Source organism: Lissotriton helveticus, chromosome 2_1 (assembly GCF_964261635.1).
Source record: "Lissotriton helveticus chromosome 2_1, aLisHel1.1, whole genome shotgun sequence".
NCBI lineage: Eukaryota > Metazoa > Chordata > Amphibia > Caudata > Salamandridae > Lissotriton > Lissotriton helveticus.
The window spans coordinates 1,157,419,580-1,157,434,799 of record NC_136059.1 but is presented as its reverse complement, the minus strand read 5'-3'; the positions used below and the strand labels follow the sequence as shown (position 1 = coordinate 1,157,434,799).

Sequence of the window (15,220 nt, the reverse complement as noted above, 5' to 3'; positions counted from 1 at the left end):
GTAGTGGGAATAGCAACCGTGACCTACGTCTGGCACAGGGACCCGTTCGATAGCTCCCTTGGTCAAGAGAGCCATAACATTCTGGCAGAGAAGGGCCAAGTGATCCTCGTATATGCGATGGAGTGCTGGTAGCAGGGAGGGAGAGGTAGTCTCGCAGGGGAGGGGGTAGCCCCTTTGGACTATCCGCAAAACCCACCAGTCCGACGAGATGTTTTGAAAGTGAGGTAAGTGATGGCGAATCCTGCCACCCACTTGCCTCTGGTGGCCCTGAAAGGTCGGACTAGGAAGGTTTGGAGCCTACTGCAGGGGGGTGGGGGTATAGGTGGACTGGCCCGCCCGCTGGCCCCCAGACCCACTTTGCTGGGTCCCACGTCCGAGGCCATGCATAGACTGGGCAGCTTGCGTAGCCCTGTAGCTCGATTGGGTGGAAAGTGGTGGGGCACCTCTTCGGTAGCCACAAAAGGGGCAAAAGGCAGACTGTGTGGGGTAGAAGGTTGCTGCGAGGCCCAAGGATCTGGCCGAAGCCCTAGAATCCTTGAAGCCCTTGAGCGCTGAGTCCACCTTGTCACCAAACAGGCGACGGCCATCAAAGGGCATGCCCAAAAGGATAGATTGGACATCCCCGAAAACCAGGCGTAGCACCTCAGGGCTACCAACATGGAAACCGTTCTGCCCAGAGAGTCGGCTGTATCTAACCCACACCAAATGGTGAACTTAACGGCGTCTCGACCCTCAGCAACTGCACTGGTGAGCACAGCCCGGGCCTTCTCCGGTGACTGTGGCAGCACTTATGCAACCGTATCCCACACCGTATGGGTATAACAGCCCAAGAGGCATGCAGTGTTCACCGACTCCAACCCTAAGCTGGCAGAACAAAACATCTTCTTCCCAAGGTGGTCCAGCTTCTTGGATTCCCTATCTAGGGGAACAGTAGGGAATGAGCCTTTAGAGGACGAGGCTTGGACCACCAAGTTCTCGGGCTTGGGTGTGGGGAGAGGAAAAGTGGGCCGCCCGGGGCCTGGCGGTGGTGTTGGGCAATTATCCAGTCCACAGGAGCTCCTGTGCTGGGCTTGGACCAAGTGCCCAGAAGAATGTCTGTGAGGGTTTCTTTAAAAGGCAGCAAGGGCTCTGAGGAGGCCGCTGTCAGCTGAAGCACCTCTGTCAGGAGGTTAGTCCTGACTGCCACCGTAGGAAGCTCTAGGCCCAAGGCCTCATCCGCCCTACGCAACACCACTGCGAAAGAAGCCACGCTCGGGGGAGAGCATGCCAAGATCTGGGGAGGTATCCAAGTCACTGGCATCACCCAGTTCCTCTCACCAGTCCAGCTCCTCAAGCTGGTCAGCTAGAGTCTTCAGACCCCTCCCAGTCCCCCTCACCATCCTCTGGCTGCCACTCAGGGCGATAGGGAACACCAGGGATGAACAGCGGTACAAAAGTACCCTCCGGCACTGATGTTGGGTGACGTCAGTCTCAGTCTGGCACCGGATCCAAGTCAGGGGTAAGGCTGGGGTTGATGCTGGTTGGAGGCACACCCAGCTTTGGGGGCATTGCCAGTGGATTCAGCACCGGAGAAGGTAACCTGAGGTCGACCGGCGCCGATACGGGTCCTCTTGTGCCGGAGCCTAAGCCACCTGCATTGAAGGCCCAGGTTCCCCAACAAATCTGTGGGGCCCGAAGGGACACCTGCGTAGTCAGGCAGCCCAAAAATGCTATGAAGAGCCTCGTAAAAGTCTCGAAACTGGGCAGGAGACGCTACGGCTCCGGGAAAGGGAGGGAAGCACGGAGCCCTACCAGAAGCCGGCTCCGAAGACGGAGCTGGAGAGTGACGATGTTCCTGGTACTGTGTCGAGTGGGCCGACGGACGTGGAAAAGGCAAAGAGCGATGATGCTTCTTAGCCTTCTTCTTGTGCTTCGACTTCGACCCGATGAGTGCATAGGCTTCGAAGACGAGTAGTGGTGGCTCCACGACCGGTCCTGCGACCCTCTTCTCGACCGGAACCTCAAACGGCGCGGGGGACTGCCAGGCCTCCAAGAGCTTTCGGGATCGCTCCCGCAAAGACTTCGGATTCATGGCCCAGCAGTCTGAGCACAACTTCGGGTCGTGGCCGTGCTCCGGGCACCAGAGGCACATGAGGTGCAGATCCCTGACAGACATCAACTTGTGACAAGAGTCACAAGGCTTGAAGCTATTCAGACGATGGGACATCCCCCGTGCTATGGACAAAACTCAAAAAAGGTTTAGCCAAAAAGTGACTAAGGGGCATGCTCTCTCTGGATCTGTGCTGGCTGGCGCAGAAACAGATGGAACTGACATCAGAGCGCAGGGACACCGTCTAAGTAGACACTGCAACGTCATCCTGGGGACCACAACGCCAATGACGGACGCGGAGCCTACCAGCGCCACCTACCGACGCGCAGTGGGTACTGCTACGGAAAAATTCTCTGGATCCAGTCTGATGCCTGGGGGTAATTCTAAAGGTTAGGAATCTATAACTATAGTCTCTTTCAGATATCTGTGAACACCCGTACTAGCCTTCCCTAGATAGAGGGTAGAAAGGCTTTCAATTCCAGCCAGATCGCCCGGACTCCAGAACGTTGATGTGGAGATGAATTCAGCCACAGACCAGAGGCCTCTGATCTCCACCTCTCACAGATGGCTGGCCCATCCCAGGAGTGACACATCTCTCACCACTGTGAGATCTGGTTGGGGTAGGAAGAGGGGTCTGCTGCTGACCCAATTGCTGCTCTTTAACCACCACTGCAGACCTTTTGCAGGTCCCTCCGAGATCTGGACCATGTCGAAGAGATTCCACTGATGCTGCGCCCACTGGTACATCAGGTCCCACTGCAGAGCCCGCCTATGCCAGGGGGAATGTGTCACAAGCAGGATGCAGGAGGCCATGAGATGCAGAAGTCTCCAAGTCAGTCTCACCGAAATCCAGGATAGAAGCTGATACATCAGTATCAAGGCCTGAATATCCTGGACTCACAGTTCGGGAGGATAGGCCCAAAACTGCACTGTGTCAAAACAGCTCAGATGAAAAGGAACATCTGAGATGGAGTCAGTTGTGACTTCGGCACGTTGATAGTGAACCGCGGGAAATGTAGGAGGTACTCTATAATCTAGAGTTGGGAGACAACAGCCTAAGTTGAGCCCACCTTTAACAGCCAATTGTCAAGATAGGGGAAGACTGGCACCCCTAATCTCCACAAATGCGCCGCAAACACCGCCATCACCATGGAGAACACTTGAGGAGCATTAGTAATGCCAAAATGGAGCACGTCGAACTAAAACTGCTCGTGGCCCACAGTGACCCGCACGTAATGCCTGTAGGCCAGTAGGATGGGAATGTGGAAATATGTGTCCTGTAAGTCAGACACTAGCATCCAGTCTCCGGAGCCCAGAGCAGACAGGACTTCAGCTAGTGTGAGCATTTTTAACTTCTTCTTGAGGAAGAAATTGAGAGGGAGCAGGACTGGGATAGGACGAATGCCTTCATCGTTCCTGGTTACCAGAAAGTAGCCGGAAGAGCAACCACGGCCTACGTCTGGTGTCAGCACCCTCTCGATGGCTCCCTTGACCAAGAGAGCTGCCATTTACCCGTGGTGCAGGGAGAGATGGTCCTACATCAACCTGCTGCAAGCAGATGGCATGGGTAGAGGGGCAGTCACGAAGAGTATGGAGTATCCCCTCTGGACAATTTGGAGAACCCATCGGTCTGATGTTATAGCCCTCCAGTGAGGCAGGTGATGCCGGATCATGCTTCCCACTGGGTACCCATGATGGTTAAGTGAGCAGACTATAAGGGTTTGGAGGCTGAGTCTGCTGGGGGTTGGTGAACTGATCCGACCTCTGGGTCTGTGGGTACCACATCCTCAGGCACGCAGACGTTGGGATGCTTGTGTGCTGTGGTATGTGGGAAGGCATAGACGAAGCTGGAAGTCCCTACCGTGGCTGCAAAAGTCAGATTGGGAATGGTGAGGGGCCATGGAAAGGCCCAATGATCAGGCCATAGCCCTGCTGTCACTAAAGCGCTCCAGTGCTGAATCCGCCTTGTCTCTGAAGAGACGCCAGCCATCAAAGGGCATGTTCAAATGTGATGCTTGGACATCTCCTAAAAAGCCAGTTGTTATCAACCAGGTGTGGCGCCTTAAGGCCACCATTGAAGAAAACGCTCTTCCCAGAGAGTTGGTGGTATCCAGGTAACCTCTGATCATGAACTTAGCAGCGTCTTTCCTGTTGGCAACAGCCTGGGAGAGTATGTCCCAGGCCACCTCCGGAAAACCATGGGCAGCACCTCTGCAACCGAATACCACAGAGCATGGAAGTAATGGCCCAAAAGGCATGCGGTGTTTATGGACTACAGTGCTAGGATGGTGGAAGAAAACATCTTCTTGCCCAAGGTGTCTAGCCCTATCTGAAGGGGCGGTAGGGAATGGGCCAGGATTTACATGGGATGTAGAGGCTTAGGCCACAAAACTCTAAGAGTAGAGTGTTGTGTGAGGAAATTGAGTTCCCCTGGGGCGGGGTAGTGGTGGTGGGCAATCATCCTGTTTACAGGAGGCCCTGTGTTGGACTTGGACCAGGTCCCAAGCAGGACATCTGTACGGCTTCATTAAATGGGAGAAGCGGATCTAAGGGTGTCACTCCCAGCTGAAACACCTCCATCTTGACTAACACTGAGGGCAGGCTAAGGTCCAGGACCTCGTCTGCCCTTCTCACCACCATTGCAAAGGACGCTCCCTCCTCAGCAGCCACAGTAGGGGAACAAAGCAAGCCAGTATCTGGAGAAGTCTGAAGTCCACTGGCCTCACCTAAGTCCTCACAACAGTTCATGTGTTGATCTAAAGGTTGGTATTCTTCAGGGTCCAGTGGCCAATCCTCCAAGAGTCTTGGCCCATAGGATTAGGGCGCAGGCTCCAGGCTGGACCTCTAGTCACTTACATGGCCTGTGTTGTGGGCTATCAGATTTGGAGTTGCTATTGCTGTGTCAAACTGCTTTCTGGAGCAATGGCAGAGCAGAAGAGAGGGAACTTCAAAAGGAGGCAGATCCCCAACACAGATTTCAAGATTCAGACACTAAATCACATTTGATGTCTGGAAATGGACAATAAAAAGGGTGAGCTAAGGGCCCCCAAACTGTCAAATGTCAAGCTGCCAGACAGGCTGGCTGATCAGAGGAAGCTGTGCAAGATTTCTGCCTGTGACCAGGACCGGAGTCTAAGGCTTGCTAGTCTCCCCAGCTGGGTGAGGGGACATCACCCCGGGACATCCAGGACCACCCGCCCCTGGAGCTGGACGGCCAGTGCCTGCCAAGACCAGTGAGCCCTGTGAGGACGAGGAGAGCTGGTGGAAGCAAGGTCCAGTGGGGGATCCTGGTCGGTGAATACCTGTACCGGGGTGCAAGGAGACAGCTGCTGCACTGATCTGGTTGATGGTTGTGAGCAGGATTTTGTTGCAAACCCCTGTATGCCAGAGGAGGGTCGCCATGAAGTGAGCTGTGAACTTTGCTGGGACGATTGGCCCGTTGCCTGTATGCAATGTATACCTCAGCACCCTGTATGCCAGAGAAGGGCTGTCTTGAAGTTGGCCATGACAATTAGCCTGTTGCCCATGTGCGGTGTATAAGTCGACAGCCCTGTATACCAGAGGAAGCTGTAGTGAAGGAGAGGACACCATGGTGAATCAGTCGGGTCCATGACCCGACTGAGTATCAGGAACAACCGACCATCTGCTTCCCTTGTCAGACACATACTTACACCGCAGTCTCACAGGAGGTACTTGTATTTCATGATATGGTCCACTCGCTGCCATTTTGCGGGGCTCTCTTTCAGTTGCATCTCGAGCCTTCACCAAATGATGGTGGCGATTACAACACATCTTGTAATGTTGGAGATCTCAATGTTCTGGTAGACCGATGAGTTGCTTCTCGAGGCCAGCTCAATGCAGATGATCTTGAATTGCATGTAAGCAACAGCATCCCTGCTGTTCGACTTGGGCTTTTCCATTACTGTACCCAAGTCTCAATCAGAGCAGTCTCAAGTGCCACCTGTTCACAGGTGCAGTACCACACACCACATCCTTGAGAGCCTTCACTACTCCTCAGACAATATGGGACGTTCAGGATTTGAGTCCGATGTTTCCGGAGAAGCTTAAGTTCCATTTGTAATGGGTATTCACCTGCTACATATATTGGCTTCCTTCATCTTCCTAGTCATGTATGCACACTGGTGCATGAGGGCACTCCAGTGATGCCTTCATTGGCATTGATTTCAGCATGGATAGTATCTGTTGAGTACCATCGCAAAATCCCAGGACACTGTGTTGTTCAACAGGTGAGGCATCTCCAGGTAAAAGTATCCATCGGAAGGAAAAGTTTATCTATAAATACGCTACCTGCTGATTCCTCCCCGATCCCACTGCCCTCCCTGGTCTAAAGTATGGTCATAATCTGCTAACAATTAAAAGGTTATCATTGTGTTGTTGAACTTTACTAAATAATTGATCTTTTGCTTCCTGTGTCTGCCTCGAGCAGCCTGGAAAAAATCAATAGGGAACCCAAGTCAGGCTCACCTGTAAATCATTCGCAAATCTGCCACCAATTAGTAATGAATGACCAAATGGTTACGGTATCCACTGTATCTAGACCTGTTCTGATATGATGGGAAGCATTTTGGCCCTCACTCACCACCTCAGTAAAGTTGTCCTTAAGGTGGACTGGAAGACTTGAAACCACCATATTACCCATGTCCCATAAGGCATGTGTATCTGGCAAGCAAACATGTTGCATTCATTGATCTCAAAGCTAAGCTGCTGGCAGAGAAGACTTTTTTACCACCTCGTCCAACTGCTTGGATTCTCTGTCAGGTTGGGCTATTATAAATGCACCAGTAGTGTGCTTCATGCAAGATGATGCCTGCACGACAAGACTTTCTGGCAGGAGGTGAGAGGAAGGCCAAGTCTCCAGAAGCGGGTCTGTACTTCCTTACAATAAGCTAATTAACATTGGGAGTAGGGTGAGCTTGTCCCACACTACTTTAATCTGCAACAGTAGGGCATTAATAAAGGGCAAAGGAGGCTCTTATGCAGCCAAGTTAGGTTGCAGCACCTCAGTCAAAATAGTCTCCGAGCACAGGCCTTATCCTCCATAATGTGTAAAGCCATAGGGTATTTGAAATGGATTCCACTGGCTTATATTACTCTGGCTCACTTCCACATATACCGTGCATGTGCCACACTGGCCACACACGCCAATATGCTTAACACACACTTGGAATGTTAGTGCAAAGGACTGGGGAAAGCTTAGAAGCAGAACTGTACATGTGTGGGTCGGTAGGCCTCCATTTCAGTGACGCACATATGAAAGTCTCATCAAGCTATTGATCCTTAAAACACGGAATACTGCAACCAACACTCTATGCACTAACCCATGACAGGGACAGTAGTCCTCTCTCACAAATGAGAGCATGCCTGAAACGCCCCTCCAGATCACACAAGTCCCTGGCCTTTTAAAGTCAGGGACAGCCCTAGACATATGTGTACATGCTTAGATTAGTGTGATGCGTAGATAAAAAGACACTGCACCATATCCATGCATTAGTGCATGCAGGGCAGATGAACATGACAGTTTACCATACAGAAGGTATTCCCCATACAACTTAAGCATTTATATATTTGGTATTTAAACTGATTAAGCATCATCAACAATTTTGGAAGACCCCATGTGTGGAATGTAAATTGCTCTCAAGGTTTTTTTTTTTAAATTGCATCACAATAGCTTTGCAAAATATATTTGGATGTGATATTGTTCTGTCTTGAGAAATCTTTTACTTCTGTCTCATGACCAAACAGCTCCTTATCAAATCTTGCCTTCCTCAGAGGCATAAATGATTGGTGTCCCCAAATGTACTTTGATCATCTCAGGAGCGATTAAGGTTTTAGTCTCAAGCAGCTATCAGGTTGGATGGCATTCCAGAAAAAGGAAGAAAGTGGTGTTGCACAATAACTGTTTTGCTCAAGATCCCTTTGTGGGCTTGGGGAAATAAGTGGGCTCTCCTTGGAGGTGAATGATTGCATCGTACTTAAGCGTATACAGTTCAGTGAATTTGTCTTACAGGATTTTCAATTATTCTTTTACATCCACACAAAGCAAGCCTTCTCTTTTACCCATATATGCCACATATTGCTCCAGTGTTTTTCTAAGAGCTTCACAAATACCCTTTTGCACTGAACAAACACAAGCATTTATGAACCAAATGATACAGTACCTTGCCAAGCTGCTGAAGGAACTTTAGATGTCTTTCCTCAAACTGTGTTGGGTCCCTGTCTTCGAAGGCACCAGAAAATCCAAAGACCTCTGCTCTGTTTGGTAACATATCACTTTCTGTGAGCAATTCATAATCTAAGGAGAAGAAGGAACAGTGATGGAATAATCCAAAAGAAAAAGCCATTGCAATTCATAATCTGCCCTTGTAGTTAGTATAGACAAAACTGAGCCAAAACCGCCAAAAAAGTATGCCACATCAGAGCTGGCCAACCACTGGTACTGCAACACCCTGCCAGAGAAAATAATGGCAGTAGGGACTTAAAATAAAACACCATTGGAAGTAATGTTAAAATAAACTATTTAAACAATTAAAAATATTTTTTGAAATAATTAATAAATGTAATGCTAAATTAGTTTCTATAAATAAAACACTTTTTGTTTAACTATTTCAATAACCTTTATTTATTAAAAATATGTAATATTTATTTATATTAAAAAATTCTACACATCACTTTTAATGACTTTAAAACATAATAACAAGGTATTCCTTTTTACTTTATATGGGAATTTTGCCCCTTAATTGAAGCTTCTGCTAAATATTTGTATTTAATATATTCTAAATAATTATGTTTTTATTTAAAAGTTAATGCTGTAACATTTTTAATATTGTTACACATTTAGAAAATATACAATTAACAACATTATTTAACAAATGTATCTTTATCATTTTTTTTTACACTTCAAATAACTTTAAAACTTTTCTTCATGTTTTACCATACTGAGATATCCACCCTTATTGCGGAATTTCCACCATATGAGAAGAATTCAAATAAGGTTGTCAGGTCACAACTCATAGTAACTTTACAGTTTACATGACGAGTTTAGTGATGTCACTTACTATTTCTGGGGGTACAGACATGCAAATCTACACTTCTGAGTACGTTTACCCTCTTAAATGGTAAATAGTCAAATAACAAAGTTACACAAAAGTGTAAGACTAAATGTACTCAGAGTAAATCTACCTTTGTGAATAGTCCTTATATGTTAAGGACCCAACGAATATCCTGCCACTACATAAACAAGGTCTAGACCACAGACTACACCAATGGACAATATTTCGGAAAACAATATTTTGTCAACTACATATGAGAAAAATGTCCACAATATTTTGGATGCATTTCTAGAATGTTCAAGCACAATTCCATTTTTTTCCAAATATTTTCCAAAATTGAATCCTGCATTTTATAAAGTGCAGACATTTTTTCTAAATCAGCAGATGAGGTTCTACAGCCTTTTCAGAATTATGATAGATTTCATTCCAGAATTACGGATCAGAATGTTGTTTCACATTTTCTGTCAGGCATTCTATGGGGACTGGAGGCTTGTTCAATAAGATCTCCACTCCTTTGAGATGTCATTTCCTTTTGTTGAATACCATTCCAAGAAAGGCTTTTTGGAAGTATATGGAGTAAGAGGCGAGGGTTGGTCATCCATTATTCTCTAGCTCACAAAATTAGAAGCACTGTTCCACAAACTTCTCCCTCAAGCAGATGCTGATCCAACAAACACTGATCATGTTTAACTAGTGGAGACCAGGGTAAAGATTTCTTCAGTCTTGTTATGAAGTAGAAGTGACACACAAGTGTGCTAGGAAAGAAAAAAACAAAGTTTTTTCCCAGCTGTCTTATGTGAATATACATTTCTTCCAGTGATGTTCCTTCTGTTTGACAGTCTAGTTGCAGCGCTGACATAGTACATTTGCATCATCATGCACCGCTCTCAACAGCAGAACACTCCTATGTAGCCATGTTCACTCCTACTCACAACTAAATCATTCTCAAACTTAATCTGGCCCTGCACATGATGCCACTTGCAAAGGAATAGCGTTGCTCTTTTAGGGGCCATTTGAAGATTAAAAGAGTCCCCCAACTTTCTCAGCTTCTGCTTCTCTGACACTGGACCCAAATTGGGACCTGTTTTTAGACTGAAAACCATTTACTTGTTGTATGTGGCTGCTCAGTCTCCTAGTCAAGTCTTATCCCAGTCAAGTGGGATTTTCAATGAGGCTTGAACAGGAGAACAAACATACTGTAAGGAGGGAGGAAAGAGAAGATAGGTAGGATTGGCAATATTAATATCGAAATCTAGGAAACATCGTTTTTTTCTTCTAAAGACTACCCAAGGAAATGTTATAAACTAACAGCCCTTAGTTTGCTGTCATAGATTGCCTAATCTGAATTTATAACCAATATCTTACCCTATGCGTGGGATCCAGAGCAAATTTTGAAAATCTCCAAGGTCTTTCATAATTATGCCATGAAAAAACATGCCTAAAAGTAGGCAATGTTTTAAATACTATGGGCCAGATGTAGGTAGCCAAATACCGGTCGGTAACGGCCGATTTCGGCCGTTACCGACCGGTATTTGGCTTTTGAGATGTAGGTGGGTCGTTATTTACAGAATCTGTATATTTACCGAATCGGTAAATTTACCACTTCGGTATTTTACCAAATCGGTAAATATACCGATTCTGTAAATCCATATGTAGCTGACACTCCTAAGAGTGCCACAGGCCCTTAAGAGTCGGTATTTTACCAGACAATCCTATTGTGTGGTAAAATACCGAATTCAGGTGTGCATGCACATCTGTGCATGCACACCTGTGCAATGTGACACACAGACATGCCCTTAGGGCATGTATGTGTGCCACATGTCACTCAAGCCTGTACTTGGGGTGCTAGAGGGTGTCAAAGTGACACCCCCTGCACCCTTGCAAGATTCTGTATTTACCGAATCTGTATTTCCCATTGATTCCTATGGGCTTCGGTATTTTACCGAATTTGTAAATATACCGATTCTGTAAATCCATATGTAGCTGACACTCCTAAGAGTGCCACAGGCCCTTAAGAGTCGGTATTTTACCACACAATCCTATTGTATGGTAAAATACCGAATTCAGGTGTGCATGCACATCTGTGCATGCACACCTATGCAATGTGACACACAGACATGCCCTTAGGGCATGTATGTGTGCCACATGTCACTCAAGCCTGTACTTGGGGTGCTAAAGGGTGTCAAAGTGACACCCCCTGCACCCTTGCAAGATTCGGTATTTACCGGTTCTGTAAATACCGAATCTGTATTTCCCATTGATTCCTATGGGCTTCAAGGCCCATAGGAATCAATGTGAAATACCGATTCGGTATTTACAGAATCGGTAAATACCGAATCTTACCGAATCGGTAATTGGAAAATAAGATTTACCTACATATGCCTCCTTCCTATTTACCTACACTTAAATACAGATTCGGTATGATTCGGTATCTAAGAGTCGGTAAATAGGAATTACCTACATCTGGCCCTATATAATGTAATTAACTGAAAGGGCCTCTACAATACAGCCCCCCCAAAAGGGAGAAGTTGGCACTCACCTTCAAGAAAATTTCAGCTCCACTGTCCCAGAATGCTTAGTTTGGCGTTTCTTCTCCGCGAACATGTTTGATTTTGATACTTTACTGGCACCAACATTATTTTGTCTTTACATCAATGGTCTTATTGATCACTTAACTGGTGTAATAGACAATGACGCCCCTAGGTTGGCCACTGGGAGAGTGCCCACTCTGATGTTTGCGGATGACACCTTGTTGTTATCCAAAATATCATCGGGCATTCAGCGAATTGTGGACAGCTTCGCATCGTTCTGTGCTTCTCGTGGATTAGAGATAAACTTGGATAAGACCAAGTTTAAGATTTTTAATCCACCGAAGCAGACCCGCCCAAACCCTAAGCTTAAAGGTATCTCCCTGGAGAGGGTCAAGCACTTCGTCTATCTGGGCATTACTCTGACCGAAAATTTTGATTGGGGCTTCCAAATTTCTAAATCAGCTCTCAAACTATCCCAAGTAATTGGGGGTATAAGTAAATTCCATAGAGCATCTGACTTCAAGCCGGCAGCTCCGGTCCTTGAAATATATCGACTCCAAGCTAGAATGGCCACAACCTATGGTGCTGAACTATGGGGTCATAAAAATATATCCATTCTTTTGAGGGTCGAGCATAATTTTATGAGGAATTTGGTGGGATTACCACAAAGTACACCACTCATTCCTCTACGTCTGGATTTGGGCCTGGAGTCAATTGAAGAATTGGTAGCCGCGCGGCCTTTGCTCTACTGGAAGAGGCTCTGGTCAGTACCCGAGTTGGCCTCTTACAGAGCGGAATTTTCGGAAGTTTGGGCTCTCCTCAAAAGTAAAAATGTCCCATGGCTGTTCCACATCAGGGCTCTTTGCACACAGATTGGTCTGCCAGAGCTCTGGGAGACACCCGTGCTGTGTTGCCCAGGGATATCAAAATCGGACTTGCAAAACCAGCTGAGGTGGCAGGACTCACTAGCCCTTCAGAGATCTACAACCTTGGGTAGGCTGTCAGAAGAGTTCCTCCTAGTAAAAATGATTTCTCGATTAGAGGAATTCTTATATGTAATACAACCTCCACTAGCAAGGAAATTATACACTCAGTTAAGACATGGCAGCCTCCCGCTTAGGGCATTTGCTTGCAAATGGGCAAATCCGGATAAGAAGGGCTGTCCGGCATGAAACTATAAACGTGAAGATGTCCCTCATGTAATGTTCTTCTGTCCGGCGTATGCATTGATAAGAAAGTGTTGGCTAACCCCGATATGTAGGAACCTTGGGCTTAGAGCAGTGGCTGTCTCGGCGGAGCTGAAGGGCACTCCTGCCTACCCTAGCATCGTCTTGAGAGGGAGTGCTTAGAAGCCAGCCGCTATATAGTGCTGTACGCCAACCTTGTGGCCATCGAGTGGGTGCAGGTGGCTGAGGACAAGGTGTCCGGCGCCCTCAGGCTGTCCCGCTACTTCACCCACCCCACCAACCAGGTTTTCGTGGTAGTGCTGGAGAGTCGCTGGGGGCACAGAGTAGTTATAATCTCAAAATCGTCTACAGCGCCTTGATCGATAATGAGCTGCTAGGTTTCTTTCACAGGTTCTATTTGATACACAGAGAAAGAAGGTAATGTGTGTGTGCGTCCATGCCGCCTCAGTACGCTGTTTACTTTACATGGTGTATTTATGGCATCATTCCAGTGGTATGTGGAACACCTCGGCACACTGCCCACCTCACGCAGAGATTAGTGTCTTCTGACCCATTCACACAAAATCCGGTCAGCCTATTGCCACCTTTCACTTTTCACTGTAATACAAACTCGCAGCACCAGCGGTTTAGGGTCCACTCACTATATATAGTGCACTGCCCGCCACACTGCGAGCCTGCTTTGTGCTCCCGCTCTTTCAGCACCACAGTTTGAGAGACAACTTAGTGCTCAGCATTATCCCAATCCCCACACGCTCGTGCTTTCCGTGGTTGTGCACACGTTTCCACTCATGCTGCCAGCTACTATCAGTAGTTAAAATTGAATTTTAGAAGTGTAGATACACACTGTCCCATGGTACCTGTGTGCTAATGAGAAGGGCCGGTGCTCTCCAATTAAAAGCATTGAACGCCCACTAAGAAGTTTAGGCACTATCCGTTTCAAGTGCTGTAAGAAGTGCAGGCACTCAGTAACTGAGATTCTGCCCATTTAAAGCACTGCCTGCTATACTTGCACCACCAACATCCGTGGGACACCTGGGTATTCTGCTCTGCCCCCTCTGATCTGAACTTCACCATAGCCCATGCACACACGCCATGTGTATTGAGCACAGATGACATCGCGCCTAACCTGCCTCACCCTCCGCAGTGGCACCGTGGGGTTTGGGAAGTACGTGCTCAGCAGCATAATCACCATAATCTCTAATTGACCCTTACGCCTTGTTGACAGTTTTTTATCTCACTAAGGCGAAACTCTAATGGAAGCAAAATTACTGCTTTCACAAACTTTCTTAACATAGTTGTTTTTCTTTTAATAACTCCCACGAGTCCAGGACTGTTACTACGGCTACTGGACCATGCTGTGGAAAGTTGTCTTTTACCCACAAGCGTCCTTGTAGTACAGCTCCATGAACTGCTCACATTTCCCTGAACTTGCCCAGCACAGTCGAACAGCAGTTTTGTGGCATGTATGCGGCTTATCTCACCTCAGACTTGTCTGCATCCCCTACACACACACAGCAATCCACCACAGTGGGTTTGTGACAGATCCCACGCCCTGCTCACCTGTCTCTGAACTGCACCCTCGCTTTTCCCACACACACCTGCCTTCAATGTTTTTTTGGGACGTGCAGCTCGCCAGACTGTCCAGTCTTTGCCCTCACTACTCACTCACACCGTAAGTGTTTGCGAGACAGTGCGCAACACACACCAGTGTGGTGAGCCACGGCTTGACACCCATGACCTCATCTTTAGCGCTCGCACCACAATATTGTAGCGTGTTGAGCACTATGCAATCCTCACTCTTCAACTATGCCCTATCACAAACTGGTGGCATCAGTGATGTGGGACACCTCTGTGAACTCAGGTCCTTCCCGCGCACTCACCGCCAGTCAATGAGGGGCAGTAAAGGTGCCCAACTTACTCCGAAGCTGCCCTTCCCACGCGCTGGTCTGTGAGAAAGTCTCACAACACTATCCACCTCCACCCAAACAGGCTGCGTGATTCTACCCACCCGCTGTCACCTGTCCCTCCCAAAATCTTAGGTATGCGTCTCTCACAACAAACACGCGCTTCCTTGGGTCAAAGGGCGGGTGTGCGGAGCGCGCTCTGGTCTCGCCTGCGTTAGAGCAGCAGAAGGAAAGAGCGCGCGGGGTCACTGTCCTCTCCGGCGCCCTAAGTTTGAGAGGAAGTTGGCGCTGAGTTCATGAAGGAACTACAGCTGCAGCTGGCACCAAGTGAAAGTAAACACACCAGATCAAATAAGAAAGCCTACATGACTAAAATGTGAAAAATGTTTGTCACACGTCGGGGATCCAATAAAATGGGATAATCTCTTCGTTTCGTTTC

The 15,220-nt window shown here is 47.5% G+C and overlaps 1 protein-coding gene across 5 annotated transcripts in view; it reads right to left on the bottom strand.

Moving 5' to 3' along the window:
• Positions 1-15,220, bottom strand: part of JAK2 (Janus kinase 2) — a 1,231,913-nt gene that overhangs the window by 144,348 nt on the left and 1,072,345 nt on the right. For all 5 annotated transcript variants that reach the window (XM_078676001.1, XM_078676005.1, XM_078676003.1 and 2 more), the window contains one exon: positions 8,269-8,402. In XM_078676001.1, the coding sequence (XP_078532127.1) occupies positions 8,269-8,402 (134 nt within the window). The remainder of the gene's footprint in view (positions 1-8,268; positions 8,403-15,220) is intronic.